Here is a 25402-nt window from a genome sequence, read left to right on the forward strand (position 1 = left end):
TCCCCTTCTCCTTCATCCCCACCCCCTCCCGACTAGCAACCCTCAGTTCTTCCTCTGTGTCTCTGAGACTATCTCCATCCACTTCTCCCATCCATTCAGTTGTGCAACATTTTTAAGGATACCTTTTTTCCTGATTAGGCGTCATAAATGAAAAACTTTGAACAACATCCGGTGTTAGTGGGGTTTTGGAGAAAGGAACACTCCCATGTACTCTTCTTGGTAGGAGTATGAATTGGTAGTGTCTTCCAGAAGGCAGTCTCATTATTTATTCCTCTTTGGTCCAGCAGTCTCACTTGTAGGAATCTCTCCTATAGAAACGTTGAACAAGCATATAAAAAATACATGATCAAGGATGTTTATTACAACATATTCACATTAGAGTAAAAATGAAAACTAAAATGCCTATCAGTAAGGGGACAGATAAGGAATCTGTGATTTGCTTATACAATGGACTACGAGGCCCCTATTATATAAAGTAAAACACACATTCTGCCATAAAAAACATTAAGTGGGAAAGCATGCAGTCTTGATCCCATATAGATTACATTTTAAAAACTATATGTTTAAAAACTATACATTAAAAAACCTGGCCCCAACTATTAACAGTGATTATAGAGGAAGAGGGATCAGGAATTACGAAGAGATGGAGAGATTTTTCTTCTAACTTTATATGCTTTTGTTAAATTTGTTCTAGCAAATAGGTATCACTTTTATAATTAAAAAGCAAGTAAAAGTTAAAAAGAAAAGTAAGGGCACATGAGAGCGTATAGGCAGGCTCACCCTAATTCACCCTGCCTACACCTCGGCCCTGGCTCCCGAGGGCATCTAATGATGAACAGGGTAGACTAGGGTCAGGGTCAGGTCCATTTTGTCAAGGAAGCCTAGGGCTTAGGGGTTTTCTCCAGGGCACTGCAAGCCCAGAATATTTTATAAGGCCTCCAATAACAATGGCTCCCGTGAAGGCTGCTGTGAGATTAAATGAGATAATGTATTAAAGACACTAGGAAGTGGCTGGCTTGTAGTAAGTCTTCAACATTTTCCTTCCTTATTAAGAATGGTATTAAAAGAGTTTATGAGCAGCTCTTAGTTATGGTTATTATCTAAATATTATTTAAATTAAAATCCTGCAGCACAGCCGTGAAGAGTGCCCCTCTCTACTTCCAGATCCCTCCCGCTGGTACAGATTTTAAGTATTCAAAGCAGGTGTACAAATGCTTAGTTTCATGTCAGGGCTATAACTGCACTTAATTGCCAACAAAACCACTGCAAAAGAGCTGTTCACCTAAGGGATGCTCTTGCAGTTGGAAACCATGGCTACGTGGTTTAGAAGAGCATTACTTCTTTATCCATTAATGAAAATATAAATAAGTAATGATCACCATGCATATGGCATATCTTAGGCTTTGTAAGTTAAAGCAAAAATGGTTACTGGTCACCCCTTTCATGTTAAAAAAAAAAAGTTTTCAAAGTATGTGAAACTGAGAAGTGGGGTGAACCTATGTTTCTTCCTCCCTCCACCCCCTGGGCCTCAGAACCTTTCCAGGGAAGGTCACCAGAACAGAGATCATGGCTGCACAATCAAATAAAACCCATGATACAAGTAAATTGGGGAAAAAAGAACATTAAATCTAAAGATTTTTACTATAAAATTCTGGCTTTCTCTACCAAGGAGAGTAAATAAAATAAAACTGGACACATGCCCACTGCTGCTCATGTGGACCCGAAAAGTGATTATTTGTATGCTAGAATGCATGCACAATTAAAAGTAAGGAAAAAACAAACCAGATGGAAGAAATGATCAAGCAGGGAGTTGCTTTTCAGGAACCACAGCTGCTTACAGCTGTGAGCATTCCTGTAACAATTTATGTTGACCATTTTGTTTCCTGGCTAAACTGCATTATATCGTGATTTTTTTTGACAACTTGAAAGTCAGATTTTATTTTCTCTCTCATAAACTCTTTTAATACAATTCTTAATAAGGAAGAAAAATGTTGAATGTTTTGACTGATACGTGGAAAACCTCATTTAGAATTTGGTGTACAAATTCCAAGTGGTAAAAACCCAGTAATATGAAGACCGTGTGTATCCAGGCAAAAGGATCATAAGATTGACAAATAACATACTGTTCTGGGCATCTATTTATGATTGTGTAAGATTCATATTTTTGTTTTATGATTAACATTGTCTCAGAATCAAAGAGTTACCATCGTAACAAATCATTTGTCTTTCACATCACCCACCACCTTCTTATTCTTCACCTCCTACAGAATAAACTCTCTTGATGGAGTTTTAGGCACTGGGGACAAGTCAGTGGGAGAGATATTTTGGGGCAGTGATTCTTAAGTTTCCATGTCGGCGGCTGCTGGTTTGTGTGCCTCTCCTTCTCAGTCACTAACGCGTGTGGGTTTGTGTTTCAAAACAAGACACCCACAGATACACAGATTTTCTTTCTTTCTCTCTCCATTTAGTTTGAGCTACTTAAGGGAACTACATCCTATTTAACCCTGTTCATTGAGTATTTAGCCCTAGAAGTTCAATAAGTATTTGTTGAATGAATAAAAAGAAATCTATTCCCTACTTCCTGAGGAAAGGAGTGATACCTAATCATGAGTAGAGACTTTGTGATATCAAGCCCTGGAAAGGCCATCTTTAATTGTCTTATGGTAGAGGGGCGGAATGGAGGGAGGTCAGTGGATTTTGGAAACAGAACTTGTCCATTCATTTATCAATGTATTCAACAAATATTTGCCTAGTCCTATGCTAGGCATTTGATGTACAGTGGTGAATACAACACATGGTCTTGTCTTCATGGAATTCACAGTCTACTGGGGAGGCAGATGTGTAAATCAGCAAACAAAACAATAAACTATATAAGTGCTATGAAGGAAATAATGGGGTGTTAGAACAGACACTAATAGATGGGGTGGCCAGAGGAGGCCTTTTTGAGGAGGATACAGTAGAACTGAAACATAAAGAATGAGAGGGTCAAGGAAGCACAGAGCTTGGTATAGTTAAGGTACCAAAAGCAAGCCAGTGGGTCTGGAGCAGGATGATCAGAGAGAGAATGATACGCTAGAAGATGCAGATGCAAGGGCCATGGTAAGGAATTTGGACTTTATTCTAAGTTAAACTTCTTTAGGAAAACAGAAAATTGAATCCATAATCCTGAACAAAGAACTTAGAATTGTATTTGGCATGTAGCAAGTACTCCATAAACGTTAGCCATTATATATATATATATATATATATATATATATATATATATATATATATATATATATATATATATATAGTACTATATATATATAGTACCGAACTAAACTAGCAAGGCTTGGTCAAAATAGTAGAATGGAATGATCAAAACGTGAACAATGAAAAAAATATTTACCTGATAAGCATAGTTTTTATTTAGCAACTTCTCTACACAACCAGCCAAATTCCAGACAAAAACCAGTCAAATTCCACTTATAAAAGGGAAAGCTTGTGTTTGATTGACCCTCTGATATTCAATATTTTTTTTATTTTAAACAATCAAAGGATAGCATAGAGGACTGTATTGTCGGTACCCTAATTTTATTATTATTATTTTTAATTATTTTTTTTAAAGATTTTTATTGGGGAATTGGGGGGAAGGGAACAGTGGTGGGGAATTGGGGGAAGGGGAACAGACACGTTGCTGTCGTTTTGTTCTTCAGTCTAGTTGTGGAGGACGTTGCTTCACTGGCCCAATTTGGCACCATCATTGCGCTCTTCCAGGGCGAGGCAGATCAGTCGCCAGCTTCTGGACGGCCGGTCACTGCGGCTGCTGGCCGCTCACGCTGGCTGCTGGCTACACACGGTAGCCCATGGCAACCCACTGCCACGGGGGCTGCAGCCTACACCGTCGCCGGCGACTCAGGACAGCCCAGCTCCAGGTTGAGCTGTTGTTCAGCATCTCAGCTGTGGAGGGCAGTGTCACTGGCCCTCATATGTGGGATCCGAACCGGGGCCCTCTGGCGTCCCAAACCAGTTCTTAACCATCGCGCCACTCGGCCGGCCCCTCGGTACCCTAATTTTAAAAATAGATGAGGTGGATCATTTCATCTGCTCACATAAACCAGTGTAAGTTTTTACCATAGGTGGCCATTTCAGAAATGAAAGTTACAGCTAATCAAATACTTAGCCCACATGCCTTGGTGATTTTAATGATAAGATTTGTTGCTATGAGACAAAAACATGTTGTGTGGGAAATAATCTGTTAGAAATCATATGACCTTGATTCAAAGGCTTTTGATTAATAACACTAACATCCACTTTCTGAAAAAGAAACAAACCCTATGATTAGAGTTGGTAGTCCTTTTAAAACAAAACATCATTAGCCACTTATTAATGGGTATGCTTCAAACATTAAAAATGTTCAAGGCCACTAGCAAAGTTTCTCCTCTTTTACCTTGTCTTTCTTCTTCGTACTTTCAGAGGAATACACTGAGAAAAAAACAAAACAAAACAAATGGACAGCAAATGAGAAGTAGCCTAGAAGACCCGAAACCTAGCAAGCAGATTGTGCAGTCCTAAATGGCTTCTTGTGTGTGTGTGTGTGTGTGTGTGTGTGTGTGTGTAGTTGGTTTTGTAACTATTTAATCTTCATTCATTCGTTTATTGGGCATCCCCTGGTGCCATGACTGTGCTTGGAGACATCATGGCAAACAGACATGGTCTGTGCTTCCACAGAGCTTAGATGCTAGAAGGGAAAGCAGGCAAGGAGTTGACAAGTAAGAGTCATGCTTACTTACACAAACACATAAGAAGCGCCATGAAGAAAAGGAAATGGTGAAAGGGAGGATGGGATATGGCAACTGGGTCAAGGGGTGGGCCTCTTTGAACAGGTGATATCTGAGCTGAGCCCTGAGTGACAAGAAGTTGATCTGTAGAGATATAAAGCAAAGTATTCTGGGCAGAGAGGTTGGCAAACTCAGGGTCCCAGAGGTGAGGACAAGCCTGGGGTGTTCAAGATGAAGAAAGACTACCAGGGTAGCTGGGGCTTGGTGAGCGCATGAGAGTGTCGTAGAAATGAGATCAAGAAGGGCGGGGACCCAATCATGCAGGGTGGATTTTAAGTGCAATGGGGGAATCCCTGGAGGATTGTACCTAAAGCTGGTTTTGTAAGTGGTCCACTCATGCAAGACTCATGTAAAAGCAGGGCTGGCCCCTGCCTGGTGACCTGATAGCAGTGGCTTTTTTTGCCCTTTTCTAGCTGGGGAAAAGCAGCAGTAGTGACCCGACCTGTTGGCCTGAAAACCCAACTGGCAATCTCAACCGCTTGGAATATATATGACCTGCCCCAGGAAGGCTGTAAAAGTAAAACCTACCGTGTTTCTCCAAAAATAAGACCTAACTGGAAAATAAGCCCTAGCGTGATTTTTCAGGATGCTTGTAATATAAACCCTACCCCAAACATAAGCCCCAGTTAGGATTGTCAGCCAGACATGACTGTTTGAATACATGTAGATTTTTGCACATGAATAAATGTAAATTGTTGGAGCAAAAGTTAATATTAAGACCCGGTCTCATTTTCAGGGAAACACGGTATGTAGTGTATCTTGTCCTAGACCAAAGGGTGTCTACAGTCCTGTCTCCCCATTCTTAGAGATGCCCTCCAAATCATGGTCTCCTTTATCAGCCAGGGGCCTGGGATAGGTCCAGGCAGATCCATTTATCTTCCTCCTCTTCCGTAAGCCCTTAATACCATGACCAGGCCTGAGCAACAGTAGGGCAAGGGTTACAGTCAGGGCCAGAAGACAACCTGGGCTGGAGGGGAATGGTCACTTTTGCCAGAGGAAGCATGATGGGAAGGAGCTGGCTGGTGTCACGGGTCAAATCAGACAACAGATTGAATCCAGGGAATCTGACCACGTTTGAGAGACTGGCTTGGGCATTTTCCCAGGATCACCCACCCAAGCTGCCTGTGTCCCAACAGTGGAGACCTAGAGGCAGTCACACTAGTGAACACTCACATCATTTATCTTCTGTTCTGTGTTTGAGGCCATCGTTCCCCTGAATGTTCCCCTGAAAACTTCTGTGGCCTCTTACTTACCAAAGTAAGAATACAATTCTTAGCCACGTTCTTATCCTCTCTACATTCTGGTTCCAATGTACCTTATCTGTTACTTTCGTGCTTGCTTGCAAGTTTTATTTCACTTCATTTCCCTGGATTTATCCTACCTACAGTGGGAAGGCTTGATTATTACTTTTATAATCAGAAAAAATAATAAAAACCAATAAATATGTTTTTTTTAAAAACATGGTTCCTTCTTGCCCTACCTGGCTTTGCCTCCTGGATCATCCAAACTCATTTTGCAGGGTTACCCACTTGGCTCTCTCTAGTCCCCTCAGAGGCTGGGCCTACCCCTAAGGCACATCCCCACCTCTCCGGTTTCCGATACTTGAGCCCCTTTGGGCCTGGACAGTTCCCTCAGATCCTTCCTCTCTCACCCTTCCTGGGCTCCCTGCATCCCTCCTCTGGCATCAGTGCTCTTTTCTCCCCTGGTCCGACAGGCTGCCCTTCATCCCTTGGGACCTTGCTGCTCCTGGGCTTGGCTGTGACCAACTTTCTCCCAGGTTACACATTAACATAAGCCACTGCCAGCTCTGGCTGTGCTCCAAGCCCTGCCTTCTAACTGCCTGGTTCCAAGTGTACGTAGAATTTAGCAAGAGAGGACCAAGAAAGTTGGGTGATGTTGCCAACCGGTTGGCTACTTCCCAGAGGTATGAGCCAAGTTTTAATTCATTTATTTCTTCCTAAGAGAAGTGGGGTGTGCACTTGGAAGGAAAGGAAAGAGTAGTGATTCTGTGTCTGTCATAGGGACAATTTCTCATAGCCTTGGGTTCTAGAAACTTGGGGAATTATGGTTGGAATGTTGGTGTGGGAGAGGTTCTTCATGGTTGGGTTACCCTAAGTTCTTATTAAAATAGGGGCCTGTATGGAGCTTTGCACTTTTAAGTTAGAACACCAAACTCATGATTTGACAGATGTTTTTATTTAGGAAGAAAGAAAAACAATGAAAACAATAAGGATAGAATATGAGTAAACGACAGTACAGAAATATGGCAAACATCATGGAGGTGTTAACTGATATTTGGAACCCTCAGTTGGTATCAAGACAAAAAATTGCACCGAGTTTACCTCTCTTTTCACATGAAGGAGTAGAGTCAGCCTTCCCTGTTCTCTTTGCTGTCTTCACCTACAGATGGCCACGTCTACCCTCGAGCAGCCTACCAGCAAGTGATTCAGCCAGCTCTGCCTGGGCAGCCCCTACCTGGAGCCAGTGGGAGGGGCGTGCACCCTGTGCAGAAAGTGTTCCTAAATTATCCCAGCCCCTGGGACCAAGAAGAAAGGCCCGCACAAAGAGACTTTTCCTCCCCTGGGATCCCAAGGTATCAGTAAGTACAATGGGGTCAACTTGCAAACAGTTTTAACATGAAAAAGCATGATGCCAATGCAATGACGATGTATGAAAACTCTGTTGGTTTACTACCCAAGTTAGTGGCCAAGTCACACAGTGGAACACTGCACATAGACTTTTCAGATCAGGAGGAAATGGAAGCTAGTTGACAAGAATCTCTTTACCAGGCATATAAAGCCACTGATGACTAGTCAAAATTTTCTTGAAGCAACCGCTCTTAAGATGCTAAGTCATACTCCTTTCTTTTACTTTCAGATCACCAGGTCTTTTAGCCCATGAAATAGACTCCTATTTTTATTATGACTGACTCCTACCTCTAGGAAGTTTTTTTTATATTCCTCATTTCTTACTTTGGAATTTTAAATTCAGTTAGTTCCCAATAGAAATTTAAAATAACCTGTTATCTTCTTTTGTGACAAAAGCATTCACACATGTTGAATGCCATTATTAGGTCTTTCCTATACTTCTTCTAGAAATACAGTTCTGATTTTTCTTGATTTCAGTTGTCTAACCCTTTAATCATTTTTCTCCACACTGTTCTCTTTTGACTCTTCTTCAGGTTTTCCTTTTCTCTTAATTTATGGATCTAAATTACATAGGAAAAACTCGTGTACATGCAGCTTCCTAATTTACGACAAAATTAGAAAGAGAGTAGATGAAATGTTTGCTCTGCTGAAGCACCACTTTTATATACCACTCAGAGTAAAACTGTATTCTGTTTTGAGAACAGAAAGAGGTAGGAAGGTCCTGTTAAAGCATATTTTTCAGAAATACAGAAATTAGTAATTAGCTTAAAAGGTTTATTGAAAGAAAAAAAGCCCGCCCTCTTTACAATGACAGATAAGGCACATGCCTGCTTTCCCCTTTACTCAAAAGCCCACAAGCCCTCAGATTTTCTTTCCAGATAAATCCTTTATTTATTTATTTTTATTTATTTTATTTATTTTTAATTTTATTGGGGAACAGCCATGATCATTGGTTACACATTGCTTTCATGCTACAATGACATAGTTGACTTATTTAAGGAGAGCGCAGCTCAGTGGCCCATGCGGGGATCAAACTGGCAATCTTAGTGTTATCAGCACGATGCTCTAACCAACTGAGCTAACCGGTCACCTTAATCTTTTATTTTTTTAAAAAATTGCATAGGGTTTGAATAATAGAATTAAGCAAGATATGATTTACAACTAGATAAGTATTTTTGTAGAAGAAATATCTAGAATTCTAAGAAAACAAATAAAATTTAAGCATCTTTATGAAGCACATTTGGTGTTGAACAGGGGAGGCAATAGTAACTTTTAAAATAAACATTTATTTTTAAATAATTTTAAATTTGTAGGAGAATTGCAAATAAAATGCAGAGTAATTGCTTTTGTAACATCAATTTAAGCCTGCTATGGTCTCCTTGGATTTATTTTATCATTTTAAGATAATGAAAAATAAGGTCAGGTAATGAAGCTAATTCTCCTCCTACTGATAATTTGAAAGAGAACCTTAATACAGGAAGCTTACTCTGTCATTAATCTTCATGGTAGTGTTTTTATATGGAAGTTTTTAAATATTATCAAGGCCTTGACATTTCTTTATCAAATGAGCAGTTATCTTTTATAACAACTAAGCAATTTGGGGTATAAAAGAATTTAATACAAAAAGGATATGGAACCGGATCCCTATTAGATGAAGGCACATTTTATAGATTTTTTTGGTATACATTAATAAAAATATACAATGAAAATAACTTCCTCAAATATGCACATTTTAGAAATATAGTATAGTTGAGATTGTGTAATTTTATTTAAAATCCTAGCACATAAGACTTTCAGAATCTCTACTCTTTTGGGTAAAACTATGAAAGCATAAGCAACAATCTATAAACACTTGGCATATACACCTAGATTTTGTAATCAAAATATTTTTTTTAATTTAAATTATAAAATAATCTCAAATACACAACAAATAGAAACCATCCATGTTCCCACTACCTAGATTTTTTTACTGTTTACCTAGTGCCACATTTTCTTCAAAGTTTTTTTTTTAAAGAAATAAAACATTACAGACATAATTTTAGTCCTCTTATCAGTTAGGATTCAGTTACAGAAAACAGAAACATCTCTAGTTATTTTAAGCAGAAGGAATTTAATGTGGGAACTAGGTGCTTACAGAATGGTTGGAGGTTAGAGGAACAAGCTTTGGGCTGGGCTTCTAGAAATGACCCCAGAGCAACACCACAGAACAGTACACTGAAGTGGCTGCTTCCTCTGTCACTGTCAGAGGCAGAGCATCAGAAAGCCACTGTGGAACTCTCCATTCTAGGTCACATTTGTCCTAGTACGATCCAGAATCAGATAGCCACCAGCAGTGCAACTATCGGATCCATTCTGTGCTTGCTAGATCTGCACTGGCCAAAAACGGATGCCCATGCCCTGACCTTGACACTGGAAGCTAGTATCGGGACACTGGGATGCTTCCCAGGAAACTCAGCACCTCATAATGGCACTTACCAACAGAAACCACAAAAATGGCAGAAGCATGGTTTCCATTTCCTTCTGCTTTCCAAATTTCTCTGAGTGTGTCTGGCTGTTCTTACAGGAATACTGGCGACGAAAACAATGATAAAGATGCCATGTCACCATGTGGTAGAAACTTTCTTACAGGGTCTTCAAAATCAATTTCATCCACCTATTAACATGAATCTTTTTAAACCTACATGGCCTTTTCTACTTTTTGATACATAATTAAATGTTATCTATTATGAGCTAAAAGTCCTATTTTTTTATCCAAATGCCTATAACACCAACCTAGTATGTCACCCATTATACTGTTTTACTGGTGACTTTATCTGCCCTTGCAAGAGACCTATCTTCCCAATTAGACAGTTCTTGAATCAAGAGATCAAATCCTGCTTCCCTCTTTCACCCCTAGCACAGGCCCTTACCGACGGCAGCCGGCTGAATTGCTTGCTCATTGACTGAAAGTCCATAGAGCAACCCTTGTCCCTCTGACTCAGAAAAGAAATGGAAGCAGAAGAGAGAAATAGCTCACTGGCATCTTCCCATAGCTCTTAAACATTTCTGTTCTATAAGCTATACCTTTTGTCAAAAATGAAAATTTTATTGTAAATGTATTCCTTTTCCAGGGACCAGCTATATAACCAGCCACCTAATAGAGCTGGAGCTCCGAAGGACTCCTTGGAGTGTCCCGCAGAGTTGAGACCACAGGGTCCCCAGGCTCCATCCCCAGCTGCTGTCCCTAGACCTCCTAGTAACCCTCCAGCCAGAGGAACGCTGAAAATAAGCAATTTGCCAGAAGAATTGCGTAAGTTGTTTACAATGTTCTTTGTGTTTTTTTTTTTTTTTTCTTTCCTTCTTCTTGCCCGGTCTTATACTTTGAGAGTACTTCCTGATTATTCAACCATAACTTTGGATATTTCTCATATACACAGTGAAATAAAATTTACCTTTTTGCCTTTTGCTAAAAAAGTACCAGCATTTTGTATGAATGAATGTGTTTAGTGATTCTGACACTGCCAGGAATCCTTACAAAGTGCTTTCCACTAGATTTTCTTAAGCATACACTTCAACAACAAATAACCCCAATGCTTTCTCCCTTTTCCAAATGATGTTCTTTAGCGGACTTGTCCCTGGGCAAATTGATTGGATGACCATGTGGTATTGGTCAGAGACCTAGCATCTCACCATAAATTAGCAGCAGCCATCGAGAACAAGGTCATTTCCTGTAGGAATGAGCAATCTTTTTGGGAAAAAGCGGTCTCACATTCTCCATACTGTTTTACAACCAGATGCAAACTAAGCCTTTTATTTAAAGAAACATTCGACTAAGTGTCAGGTGATGATTCTTTTTCTACGTTTTGCAGCCAGAAACAGAAATGTTGAAATATCACCAAAATGTTCTCATGTTAAGGCTAGCCAGGACAGTATCTTCCAGAAATCTTAAGAAAACAGCCACTGCTTCTGACATTGTTATATTTTCTTGTGCTTGGTAGAGAATTCCAAGAAGTCCTGTCCAAATCTGGGCACTTCTTTGAACCAAACTTGAAAATTAAGCCCTTTGCATTTGCTAATTCCTATTGGGGATCTATCCTCTTAAGTTATTTAGGACTCAAAAGATTTCTATTGCCAAGATCCCTTGTTGTTTTGCATTCATAAAAATGTTTTTAATCTTCTTAAAATCTTCCACATTTTTAAATTTTAAGCATTTCTGCAGAATGGAAGCTACCCTGCAGAGGATATAGTTCTGGTGTCAGTTTATAGGTCATATTTATCTCACATAATCTATAAAGGGAGTCCTAAAATTCTTCCATAGGAATTGGTGAATATTAGGTGTTGAGAAGAAAACAACTTGATTGCCACCAATATGGCTGGCTGCTTTTAATGAGCTGATATGACCTGTGTACCCACTTCCATTTGAGAGGTGTGTTTCTTCTTAAAACAAAAACAAAAACAGAAAATACATATTTATAAGAGGTGTGTTTTTAAAACAAGAGCTGAAGGGTAAATGAATACACAGAGACTCATATTTTCTCTCCAGCTCCCTTTTCTTCTCCACCCTCTGCCCCAGGGGCTTTCTGAGATTTAGTGGATCTATTCCAGACTAAAAACCAACAGACAGAGATTATTCATCTATCACATTAACATGCTAGCCAGATAATTTCCCCAAGGTTTAAGCCCGAGGAAACACTGGTTCTCCTGCTTTCTGAGTCAAGTGTGTGGGCACAAGACTGTCTGTTGGTCTAGGCTGACCTAGGGAGTCAGTGATTTGAGCCGCCCAGAGGCAGCTGTCTCTCCTTCAAGCTGCTGAAGTTTTACTACCATTTCTGAGTTGTTGCTTTAGTCTACTCCAACTTCCTGGCCTTTGCCTCACCTGTGAGTGGATGGTGGGGAACAGAGGCTGGGAAACCACTTGCCCTCTCCCCTCACTTGCTCTTGTCAAGCAGGAGTTCAGGACAGCAAGAGCATCCTGAGATCAAGAGGACAGGCACCGCGGGGGGGCCCCTTAGTAAAACTCAGCTTCTTGGCCTGCTGTGAGAGTATGCTTTAGGCACAGTGCCAAGTGTCTCTAAGAAACCAGGTGGTGAGGCGCCTGATCTTATGGGCCCACAGGTTCTGAGTGATGGATTTTTTGTTAATGTATCATGTGGTTTTTCAGAAGACTCCTCAGCTTGTCTCAGCCTGCCAGCGCTCTCTCCCATGCCTCTTCTTCCCATGCACCCCAGGCAGTCTGCGTGTCCTTGGACAGACCCCCTGTTTTTTGGGGCCTGCGGATCAATGTCGTAAGGACAGTAATCCACACTGCAGCAGGCATAACCCCCATCCAGAGGTTTCCCTTTACTATTCTTGAAAACAAAAGACATTGCATGTAATTTACAAGTGTTGTTCAGAATGTAATTATTGTTTGACTAGTTTCTAATAAATGTGAACAATCTCTCTTAGGGAAAGTCTTTATCACTTATTCTATGGACACAGCCATGGAGGTGGTGAAATTCGTGAACTTTTTGTTGGTAAATGGCTTCCAAACTGCAGTAAGTATTACATCCAAAGAGAAGACTGAACAATTAAAGTGAGTACAAGGAGAAGAAAAACAAAAGGAGAATAAGTATAAATAGTTGTTGATGTTTCAAACTATATTATTTGATGTATGTGATTATGCACTAAATGCTTATGAATTCAGGTAATTATTTTCTAGATTTGAAACTATCCAGTCTCCAACATGTTTTTCCTGCATACATTTTGAGTGACCCTGAGTACCTCTGAACAGCCAGAAGGGTGTTAATGCCGACCACATATGTGGTCGGTCCCTGAAGGGAATGCCAGCCTCTTGCTGCACTTTGTAACTTTGCCCTTTTTCACAATCATGCCTGCTTTGGTTGTGCTTCCTGTGATGCAGGAAGCTACAGGCTTTACCAGGCCATCTGTTTATTTTACAAGGTCCTTTGTTGGGCCCTGGGCTGTGAGGTTTGAAGCAGAATCCCTGCAGCCTGGGTCCCCTACCGTGCACAGGTGCCATTTCACACCTTGATGCAGCAGACACGCGTCTGGACGGGGACTACATAGCCAGGTTCTCTGCTGGTCTAGTCTAGCTCCAAGGGAGGTAGACACCCCAGCTCTGTAGTTCACTGTGATCTTGGCCCAAGAAATCTCAGGAAGCACACACTCCTCAAGTTCTCCTGCAGTGCCTTGCAGCAGCACACCTTAATCTCATGTAAGTTTTTCTTTAGGATAAATAAAATTCCACGGGAACCTACATGGAGGACGGGCTCTACTCAAACACTGAGATTACTTCTTTTTCCTTCCCAGAGGCCTCCTCTGGGTATTTAGTGACAGTGAATTCTAGAGAGTGGTGAGAAATTAAGGGAAATGTCTATGAATAGCGATGTTGAAGGATAAAGGAGGAATACTTAGTAACTAAACATCAATTTTAACGATTATTTGACATTATTTAACAGGAGTTTTTATGTGAATTTTTTATTCTATAATTTTATTTTTTTAAATGGGAGTGTCTAGAAGTTTTTTAAAAAGCATACAATGTATACACTCCAACTTCATGACTATATAGAGACCAAGATTTCAATCTTTCATTTCTGTAATAAGAAAGCACTGTGGTAATTAACCATGGCATAAAATCAAACTACAGGACATAAGGCCAACATTTTCAGAAAAGATCATATTTTTGGTGATTTCCAAATAAGCATACTGATTGCCTCTGGACAAGAAGACAGGTTGTTGTGACCTTAACAATCAGGGGCTGCTTAGACAGAATTGAAATCTCTCCTCACCCCTCATCACTGTGAAGCCTTGTGGTAGAATGACAGAGCCCAGTCCTGACAGTTAAGCTACCAGATACATTAAGAACCCCCTTAGTGGAGAAAAAACTTAATGGGTAATTTAAGGAGAGTTTGAAAAAAGGACTGTTGTCAAAGCTCTAGGTAAATTTTAGGGGATTCACAGGAAATTGTGTAATATCCTTAGACAAGAAAAAGCAGGGAGTTGCTAGCACCCCTAGGTCTAAAGGGGCAAGGAATCAGTGGTTACTGCAACCAGAAGAGGGCGCTATATTGGTTTGCTATGGCTGCCATAAAGTACCACAGGCTGGGTGGCTTAAACAGCAGAAATTTATTTCCTCACAGTTCTGGAGACTAGAAGTTCAAGATCAAGGTTTTGGCAGGATTAGTTTCATTCTGAGGCTTCTTCCTTGGCTTGTAGATGACCATTTTCTCCCTCTGTCTTCATCTGGTTCTTCCCTGTGTGGGTCCTAACCTTTTATAGGACACCAGTCATTTTGGATCAGGGTCTACCCATATGACCACATTTACTGTAATTACTTCTTTAAAGGCTCTATCTCCACATAGATTCACATTCTGAGGCACTGGGGGTTAAAACTTCAACGTACAAATTTTGAGGGACACAATTTGGCCCATAATAGTGGCTATGTGGAGAAATTGGCCTGACAGAAGCTGTGGACTTTGGCAGAGATGTGGAGAGACAGATGGAAATATCCAGCACTTTGTGCCTCCCGGAATGTTCACCTCAGCAGCAGGGAATAATTTAGGTGCTGGGATAATAATACTAATAACCATTTATTGAGTACTTACATCATGCCTGGCATTATGATAGGCCTTTTCCATGTTAACTCATTTTAATCCTCCCAACCACCCTAGGAAGTAGGTTTATTAACCACATATTACAAATGAAGATAATGAGACTTAGAGAGTTGTAGTAACGTTTCCAAAGTCATATACATGGGAAGTGCAGAAGCCAACAGTAGAACCAAGAGTAGAGCCAAGCTGTCTGTCTCTTCTCAGACCCCACATTATAGTGCTTCCGTCTTGTTTAACAAATGGGTTACTGACAGTCACAGAGAGCTACAAAAGCTTTCTCAAAGTTACTTAATGTAGTCAGTGGCCATCAACATTTTAAAGAAAGACAGGGTCATCCAAACCAAAAGGAATGCCATTCCATTTTTGTGTCCCATCAGTGAAGAAGCTCACATTCTGAACTCATATTAGGTACTGTATGTATTTGACAGTTTGGTGTACACAAGGCGCGATCTCGTTCCATGAGAAGCTTAGAACCGGGCTGAAGAGATAAGGCAGACATAAATGAGGCATATATAGGGTTGTCGGAAAAGTCAAGACGTTTTTTCCCCATGTTTTTTGTTGCAAAAATGCATCATGACTTTTCCGACAACCCAATAGTAAATAAAATAATGTTATAATAATGGGTGAATTGTCCAGGACCACTAGTGGTCACAGTGGGATAAAGTTTGGTGCGGGAAGGAGGAGGAAGCCAGTGTGCTGGGAGGATTCAGAGAGCTGGGAGGCTTGTGTTGTGCTTTTAGGGTACAGTATGGGGACACCAATGTGGGGAGTAAAGAAGGCAGGGTGTGTGAGGAAAAGAGAGGTAAGGCTGGATCACAGATGGCATGGAAAGCTTGCTGAATGATTAGGACATAATCAGTCCTACAGATCAGAGTGACATTTAGGACAACTGATCTGGGAGCAGTGCAGCTGAATCAAATATCCCTTCCTCAGAGACACTCTCCCTGAGTCACCCATTCCAGTATAGAGACCCCCCTTCCATTCCAGAGTGCCCTGTACACACACACTGTTCTCTGGTTGCAGGACAAACCTGAGCCCAAGAAAGGCCTTCTTATTTGGTCTTCTGTAAAACAGAAAATATATGACTTTTTTCCTTTCCAATATTCCTTCAAAGACTTGATATTTAATATCGCCTTTTCAAGACCCAAGAGTTCTGCTTCTTGACTTTCATCATACACCTTTCCCCCGCCATCTCAGTAATTGTTTTTGTGACTGTTCCTTGGATTTGCTCCAAATTTCATACACTCCTTTTTAAACATATAGATTGAAACTGGACATAATACCATAATAATGACCTGGCTAATGCAAGTAAAGCACAATTGTAAGTCAGTACTCGCACACCATGCAGCCATTAAAATGTTCCAGAATCATGATTGCCTTTCAAATTGCAGATATATTATATAGTATATTGTGTATATATAGATATATATAGTATATTGTGTGTAGTATATTAATGGCTTATATCCAACTTGGTGGTCTACGTCTCAGATTTTTAAAACATAATTATTGTGTAGGCAAAGATACATTTTGATGCATACCACCGCTATATCCTAATTATAGATATTAAATACTTAAATGCCTACTAACGTTGAAATAGGGAACATTTTAATAAAATTGTATTTTGTTTTTTAGACTTACGTGCGCCTCCCTGAAACACGCATTAATAACATTTTCAATTTTAAATGTATATATAGTCTCTTGTGTTTTGCACTGCATTTAGAGAAAGCGTCTCATTAAAAGCCACCTCCCACATCTTTCTTTTTCTTTTTCTTTTTCTTTTTTTTTTTTTTTTGCAGATTGACATATTTGAGGATAGAATTCGAGGCATTGATATCATCAAGTGGATGGAACGCTACCTTAGAGATGTAAGTACTTTTCAAAATTCTGAGCTTAGTGTCTGGTGAGCAAGACAATGAGCTTGTGAAGTTATTTTATGAAAGAAGCACGGGCATACCCACCAAGTCCAAAGCCGAGAAAGTCCCAACAGAGCCTCGCTTGTTGGCAGCCATGCAAAGACTTGGAAAGGAAGGATTGGGTTGCCCTCCTAGACATGTACAGGCAGGAAGTAAATGGTCAAACCAGACACAGGTGGCTGATAACAATCAGAGCAAACAATTTTTTGACCAGAATAGGAAAGGAGGAAATGAAGGCAGGAGTGGGGAGGAGGCGGCAGAATTCAATTTAATCTGAGGCCACCCCAAGTGTTTCGTAGGATTGGGCTGAAGAGCTTTCCCAGGCACTTTGTGCTTTAACAAGATAGAAATTGATTGCTGCCAGCGTGTCCATGTCGGCGCTTCGGCAGCTTCTGGCTGCGTCTTTCGGAGGGAGCAGTGGGGGACAGCGTCTCAGCAGGCTGGGGTTTTGTGGCTTTTCCTTTTGTCTGCAGCCTGATATTTGCTTTGTGCTGAAGGGTCTGGTCCTTCTGACTGTGCTGACGCTGGAGCCTGGCAGTCAGGAGTGCAGTAACTGACAGCTTAGATCCAGCTGCCGGAGGGAGGGGGTATTTCATCACTGGCATTGTTGAGCCTTTCTGCCATGATGCAGAATCACTTAGAGAATCAGGCTTTCATTAGACGTTTATTAGTGATAGTTGTGGGAAATGGTGGGCAAAACCGCATCCATTTAGGAGCGCTCTTCTCGGAGCCATTTGCTCTGAGTGTTTGAAGGGAGCCGGGGAGGGAGACAGAGGGGAGATGGGGAGACAGGAGTCTGCCTGATTGGGGGCCAGTGCCTTTCACTTTCCACGGAGAATGAGCCTGGCCCCCCATTCCCGAGTGTGTCAGAGAATGCTTACAGTCCTGCTGGCCGGGTTCCAGCCTGCCATCACCAAATGGACTACATTTTACACTTTTGTAAACATGCTTTCTCCTTCTCATTAACAGAAGACAGTGATGATAATCGTAGCAATCAGCCCCAAATACAAACAGGATGTGGAAGGCGCTGAGTCGCAGCTGGACGAGGATGAGCATGGCTTACATACTAAGTACATTCATCGGATGGTGAGTGGCCGGGGAACTGCAGCTCCTCGCTGGCCCTTGGAGACACCGGTTCTTTCTTCTGTGAAAGCCTGTCCTTCACTAGAGACCAACTGAAGGGGGCATGATGATGAAGAACCCCAGGCAGGCGAGGGGGGTTTTGGTTCTGCTCTGTCTACCTTTGGGGCCTTGGGCAAGCCACCACACCTCTGGGACTCAGTGTTCCTGTCAGTAACAAGGGGAGATTAATCTGTGATCTATCTCTAAGTTCCAAGGTTCCGGAAAGCAGCACTCTGCTGGCTTGGTTGTTTACCAATAAGAATGAAGTCCTGGGCGCGGCGGGGGAAGACAGGGCTATGAGGCTGCTGACAGTGGGGCTCCTGCATCTGTGTCATATCCTGTCCCCTGACCTTTCAGAGAGGCAGAGTAGCCTAGTGAAAGGGACTCATGCTGTTGTATGGGATAGACTTGGTTCAAAGTCAGCCTGCTCATGTGTGACCGTGGGCCAACTACATAAACCTCTTGTTCCACCATGTCCCTATTCATAAAACGGGTCACTAACACTTATAGTGCTGTTGTGAAGGTTAAATGAAATAATGTTTGTGAAGTGTACGGCGTATATCAGATGCTCGATCAAGGGAAGCAATTGCTCTTAGCGCATGATAAGTGAGTGTCAGTCCATTGCCACATGAAACTATGGGACCTGGTCAAACTAAAACCAGTGGGAGAAAAATTTAGAGGGAGTTAGACTTACTCGGCATCTGATAGAACATTCTGAAAATATCACCCAGCTTTGGAACTGGCTGTTTTAAGGGCTGGCAATCTTCCTGCTTTCCGTGCTCAGAGAAACACTATAGAGACAGTTCCTGATTGACTAGGATGCCGGACTAGACTTGTGACTTTCAGACTCTCCTGTGGAGTCCCTATTGGGTGCCTGTATGTGCCGGGGGGTGCAGGTGCTCAGGGCCTCCTACCCCACCTCTGCCAGAGCTGATCTGCCTTTCTCAGGCTTGTTGGTTCAGCAAGGAATCTGAGATTTCAAAAGGCTTGAACATCACTGGACTAGAACTTGTAAGCTCCATTTCGGCCCTCACATTCGACAGCGCGGGGGAAGGCACCTGCGGTGGGCATAAAGGATCACTGACTAGGCCAGGCAAGTGGGGCAGGAAGCAAAAGTGGTCCAGGTGGAAGAAGTAAGCAGCACAAGGCAGGAGATAGGCAGTCAAGGGACCTGCAGCTTTACCTCATGGGAAGCTGACTTAAATCAGGTCTGTCCTGTGGATCAGAAGCACAGGACAAAGGTAGGGTGGGTGTTCCCCATCTGGATGGGTGGTTGTTCCCCACCTGGGTCTTTAGGGTCTCTGTTTCCTCTTCTACCGAGGGCAAGCACTTATTTGAGCTCAGAACCAACCCAAAGTGAACACCGAGGCAAGGTAGTACGGTCAAAGGGGGAGGAGGCCAAGCAGCCAGGAGACGGCGTCCCTCCTATTCCGTGCTCCCAGTCTGCGAGCCCATGGGCAGGGCCCAGAAAGGTACCATGTCTGCCCTAAAAGGTCATGGCTGTCTCTGGGTGCTGTCATCCCTTGGCTGCCTGCTGCATGTGTGCATGGCCCCAGAGCACTTGATGTCCTGTCTGCATCTCTAGGAACTGCCAGTCCCGGGAGCTGACAGCTGATGCGTGGGAAGGGCTCCAGGTCCCTGCCAGTTCCTAAGGAAACCTGTCAAGCTCTGCTGGTGTGTGGCAATGCCAGGCAGTAACACACAGTTCAACCCCAGAGCTCGCCTGACTGTGCCCAGCTATGAACCAGATTACCTCCAAACTCGAGTAATTGGGGTGATGATGGCTTGGGCCCTTCCTCATCACTGAAGGAGTTAAACAGGCCAGATACAGATGTGCCTTCTGCCTACCTGGCTGCCTCCATGGTCCGCTTCAGGCAGCAGAAACCTCTAAGACAGAGAGAGTGAAGAGGTACCCAGGAGTCACTGCATCATAGAGCCAACGACCTCACAGAAAGCCCATATATCTGGAAATATAAACACGCACTGCTGTTGGCTGGCCCCTCCGCAGGCTGAGTAGCTTAGTGAACAAATAAAATTTTATAGTATACAGTGCCCTGGAAATCAGAACCTAAATGCCGTTCTTCACGTTTAACCTATAAACCCGGTGCCCTTCCTTTCATGTCTTTGTACCAATGTGGCTGTGCTTTTAGTTGCACAGTATTTGGGTCATTTTAAAATATGCTTTTGGTGGTGTCTCCTGATTTTTAAAGGGAGGTGGCTCTGAGAAAATACCTTGTGGAGAATTTGTGTGTGCCGTGTGAATGTGTATATATGCAGATCAGTGTGCGGGTAAGAGTGCTTTTACGAGGGATTTCTTTGGTGGTTTCAATAACAAGTCATCACCACTGTCACATTCTTCTCTGTTCTGTTTTTATTCCTATGCACGATGATAATAAAAATCAATTGGAAGATGAACTAGTTGGGAACACATAATTCCTCATTGCCTTGTCATCAGAGGACTGAAAACTTTGTACTGGTCACAAAATTTGGAAGACTGTGACTCCTCTCATATGAAAATTCTGGTTTTGATAGAGTTCTTGGCAGCTCAATCTTTTTGGACGACTGCAGTGTCAGAGCAAATTGGAACTGGTGTGGGAAACCTACAGCTTGGCAGACAGAGCTCTTCACAACTGATCACCCAGCCTCATCCTCTGCTCCCTCCCAAGCCCATTCTGTGCTCTAGCTGCAATGCATTACTAGATGTTCCCAACCCACGAACATACTTTCACATCTCCAAACATTTGCTCCTTAGCCGAGAACGTCCTTCCTCACTCCCCCATTTTCCCTGCATGACCAAAGTCCCCTTTCAGTATTTAGATGACACCTCTCCGGTAACTGTCCTTCAAAGCACTGATGTGGAATGGATGGCCCCCATTTTGGGCTTCCACTGCAATTTGTTCATACTTTTCACACCGCACTGTGGTTGGTAATTTACCTTTCTCATTGATCACTAAACTGCTGGCTTTCTGAGGGTAGGGATTGGATCAGTGGTGCTCTGGTCAACTGGTTCTCCAAAATAAAAAAATAAGAAAATCCTGATTTGTAGCATTTGTCAATTTCCATGGTATAAATACTCTCACCATGCCAATTTCAAGCTACCAATGTGAAGTCACAGAACACATAATTGGGACGAGGCATGCCTATCAGGCTTTTGTGAGCCCATGCAAGCCAGCCCAGTAGACCCTAGAAGGTATCCTAACCTTGAAACCCAAAGTCTAGCACAGAGAGTGACTTTTACTAGGCCTTCAATAAGTGATTGGTGAATGAGTGAATGGCATAGATGTGTAATCGGGAGAGCTTAAAATTACAAGTGAGTGGCACTCATATAAGGAAATCAGAATAAAGATACTCTATGGGATTGCATGATTGTGGGTACCATTAACTCCTCATCTTTGTTCCTGAAATTAAACCTTTAATTTGTTCTGTTCCAGATGCAGATTGAGTTCATAAAACAAGGAAGCATGAATTTCAGATTCATCCCAGTGCTCTTCCCAAATGCTAAGAAGGTAAACAAACAAACGTTAGAATTCAAGCTTTGCTTTATTTGGCATCTGGAATTGTAAGTGGAAAACCTTGTCAGCTCTTTATCACTTCTTAGAGATAACAGTGTTGCCAGAAAGATCAACAAGTTGTACCACCCAGTTCAGCAGCAGGAATCCGGAAGGTTTAAAGCGTTATCTGATAGACCATCTCTGGCCTAATTGTTCAAACAGCAATTACACACAAAGAAGTAGTTGGTGTTTTAACTCCTGAGAGAAAAAGAGGCTGTTCATCTGATACTTCTTATCTGTTGTATATAAAAGCCAAGATGTGTACATTTTTTGCTGACTGTTCCACGGAAGTCTTTTGTTGCATATAGGTCAGCTCTCAAAGCTGTAGAATAGAGGAATTAAATCTACACAATTACCAAAGTGAACTTTGCTGTGGTTCATAGGAAAGATTTTGCACCAGTAGGGCATGTCAGCAGATTTGGGGGCAAAACCCATCTGAGGCCACGCGCCAAACTTGACAAAGAGAAACGGTGGTGTAAACATCTGGAGAGTCAGACCACAACACCCTCAGCTAGGCCCAGCCTCCACCTGGATAATCCCTAGATGTCAGGGCTACATTGAGACTCCCGCCCTGGACAGGGAGGGTGCCATTTATGTGAATGGGACACTAGGGCTGCACAGTTCACAACCTGCACAATAGCGTGTCTTTCCATCCCTTGCCTAGGCTCTCACTGCTCTCATTGCAAGATCTTCTTACTGAGTTCCCTATCTCCGCTCTGACCGTATACTAGCCATCCTCTGCTCTGCCATCAAAGACAAACATCCAAAATGTAGACCTGATCGATCTCTCTCCAGCTTAGAAATTTTGTGGTGGTTTCCCACTGACTACAAGATCATATCCACCTTTCTTAGCATGATATATGAGGGAGGCCCCTAGGAGAGGGCTGTGCCCACTTGTTCAGCCTTCTCTCTCGTATTGCCATGTGCACAGGTGACGATGTTTTGGTCAGACTGGACTGTTTCAGCGTGCCCTCACATGCCATGTTCTTTCATGTTTCCGTGCCTTTGCACTTGCTGTTCTCTCTGCCTGCAACACACTTATCTGTCCAGTGAACTCTTGCTTGTCGTTATATTACCCAATCTCGCTAGCCTCTTCTGCTCTTCCCCCATGCCGATATATTGAATTGTGCCTCTCTTGAGGCTCTTCTAGTACCTTGAGTCAATGGTATGTGGTTGGGGTAGAGGCGCTGGGAGTAATGGTTTAGAATCACTAGGGCGCGATGATAGAAAAAACAGACCAACTTTCAGTTGGTTTTATTAACGTTTTTAAAACTTCTTCAGACAATCCCTTTTGTTGCCTGTGCTGGGGCAGACTGCTCCCACCACCTGCCCCCCTGGGTACGCCATTGCGTAGAAAATAGTTTCTTTTTCTTTATATTTTGACTCCATCATAAGACTGAACTCTTCAAGGCAGTAACTGTCTTTTCCATTTGCGTATCCTCAATCCCCAGCATGATACCTGACACATAGCAGGTGCCGCTCCTAAGCTCACCTTGCAGTCCCCAAAGGCATGCCATCTACTCAGAGAACCCTGCAAGGCCCTGTCTGACGCAGCTCCCTCTGCTTCCAGACCCCCTCCCATACTCCTTCTCACTCACCCTTCTCTAGCCACACAGGCCAGGCACGCTCCTACCAGGGCCTTTGCACTGGCTCTTCGGCGCCTGGACCCAGACCTCCACAAAGCTTGCTCCCTCCACTCTTCCTAAACACCCTATTTAAAACTGCAAACCTTTCATCCCAGCCCCAGCACTGCCTATCCTCTCTCTGTTTTATTTATCTCCACAGCATGTATCACCAATGAACACACTATACATTTTACCCATTCATTATCTGCCTTTCCGCACAGAATGTCCACTCCGTGAGGGTAGTCTAAAACTGCACCTCTGCAACCCCCAGCTCACAGTTTCTGCCTTTTGCCTGATAACTGAGGTCTGGTGGGCTCCTTTTACTGCAAGCCAGACCTGTGGCTGACGTGAAAGGATAATGAATTAGATTAAGCCCACAACCTTGGCATACTTCTTACGAAGCCATAGGGGAATTCCCATCACTCTGTATGACCTCGGTCCTACCCCTTTTATGTGAGGGTGGTGAAAAGCACGTTGAAATGCAAAGGGCAGGTAGTCTGGGAGACTGACAGAAAATGCTGTGCACATGTGGTTTCCATAATGAGATATACAGCTTGCACCCGAAGCCAAGAGCCTGTCACATGCTAACCCCTTCCAAAAGCAAAACAGCGCAACCCCCCGGATCGCTGGGTAGGAAACGCCCCTGAAGGGAAAGCCATAAATGTTTGGGAACTGAGCCTGGGATCTGGAATCCAGGTTTTTCTCTAATGGCCTTTGCTCCTGTCATTCTTTCTCCCATAGGAGCATGTGCCCACCTGGCTTCAGAACACTCACATCTACAGCTGGCCCAAGAATAAAAAAAACATCCTTCTGCGGCTGCTCAGAGAAGAAGAGTATGTGGCTCCTCCCCGGGGGCCTCTGCCCACCCTGCAGGTGGTACCCTTGTGACACCCTTCACCCCCAGATCACTGGGGCCATGCCACAGCTAGGGCCCCATTCACACAAGGCACCCTTCTAGCTGAGGCTGGGTGGCAGCATTCGTAGCTGTTTTCAGCCTCTCCCTGAGGGGTCCTCCAACCCCAGAAGACCTGTTCTGCAGAGTACTCTTCCTCCTGAGACCTCCACACACCCTGTCTTTGAAACGGTCATGGCTGCTCTGTATAGTCCCTGCTTCTTACATCCACTGCCTGTTCCTCCAGACAGTCTGGTGCATCCATTCTGGGCCTCTCGCTGCTTAGCAGGTAGATCATAGAAATGATGTTGCAATAAATGGAAATGACCACAAACACCTTCCCGTTGCTTAAGGCTACTTTTCTGAGTTCAGCAGATGCTTGTGTGGCCTTTGACCAAAAAGACCCATGTACAAATAATAAAATGTTTACTCTTTTGTAAGATTGTGTTTCACTTATCTCAAAGGAGACAGATATATGTTAATTTATAATAATATGGGCAGTTGCTTCCAGGGACATCAGTGAAGCTCCTTAGATATAATATTAGATAAATGTAACAGATTACTTTGTATTAAAGGATTAAAGCCAGATAGTTAAACAATCCCTTTTGACATACTCTTGAAAGCTTCATTTGTGCAGTAGAACTTTTTTTTTCAGTAGAACTTTTTAACGAAACAACTTTGTACAACACATGACTACGGTTCTAAATAGAGTCATAGTTCTTTCGGTCTGGCTGTATATGTAAAAGCATTTGTTTATCGTAGGGAGTGACGGAGTGTATCATGCAGGCTAGAATTGTGTTTTGGGAGGCTTGTGTTCTACTCTTGGTTCTATCACTAACTGCTGTGTGACTTGAAGCAATTCCTTTCACTTTTCTGAAACCGAGGACTCATTTATAAAATGACATGGACAAAAAAGTATCTCTAATGACCCTGAAAGGTTTAAGGTCTAGGACCGAAATCCTAAATACTCTTCAGGAATGACTGAGTTTTCATTTTCATAGTTATATCTCCCAGGGGATGTAGTGATAAAGTTACATTTTCTTAACAGGGACATTTTCTTCTCGCTTTTTAAAGTATTATCAATAATACCCTCACATTAATAATTTTAGAAAAAAAAATATATATCTTGCTCATCTGGTCTCCAAAAACAGAATAAATAAATAAATAAATATATATTTATAATATATATTATATATAATATATAATGTATATAGATATATAGATATATGGATGTATTCATAT

At 42.4% G+C, this 25402-nt stretch overlaps 1 protein-coding gene across 5 annotated transcripts in view; it reads left to right on the top strand.

The window, feature by feature from the left end:
• TRAF3IP2 (TRAF3 interacting protein 2) overlaps window positions 1-24600 on the top strand; it is a 40043-nt gene extending 15443 nt beyond the window's left edge. The window contains exons 1-8 of one of the 5 annotated variants that reach the window (XM_019646342.1): window positions 6304-6744; window positions 7227-7419; window positions 10579-10757; window positions 12893-12981; window positions 16854-16922; window positions 17940-18056; window positions 21524-21598; window positions 24010-24600. In XM_019646342.1, the coding sequence (XP_019501887.1) occupies window positions 6714-6744; window positions 7227-7419; window positions 10579-10757; window positions 12893-12981; window positions 16854-16922; window positions 17940-18056; window positions 21524-21598; window positions 24010-24156 (900 nt within the window). In that variant the 5' untranslated portion in view covers window positions 6304-6713 and the 3' untranslated portion in view covers window positions 24157-24600. Of the gene's footprint in view, window positions 1-6303; window positions 6745-7226; window positions 7420-10578; window positions 10758-12892; window positions 12982-16853; window positions 16923-17291; window positions 17416-17939; window positions 18057-19413; window positions 19565-21523; window positions 21599-24009 lie in introns of those variants that run through there. The other 4 variants (XR_002124482.1, XM_019646340.1, XM_019646341.1 and 1 more) reach the window with 4 other exon arrangements.
• Window positions 24601-25402: the final 802 nt, after the last annotated feature.

The sequence above is a fragment of the Hipposideros armiger genome, unplaced genomic scaffold, assembly GCF_001890085.2.
Source record: "Hipposideros armiger isolate ML-2016 unplaced genomic scaffold, ASM189008v1 scaffold_101, whole genome shotgun sequence".
In the NCBI taxonomy this organism is placed as follows: domain Eukaryota; kingdom Metazoa; phylum Chordata; class Mammalia; order Chiroptera; family Hipposideridae; genus Hipposideros; species Hipposideros armiger.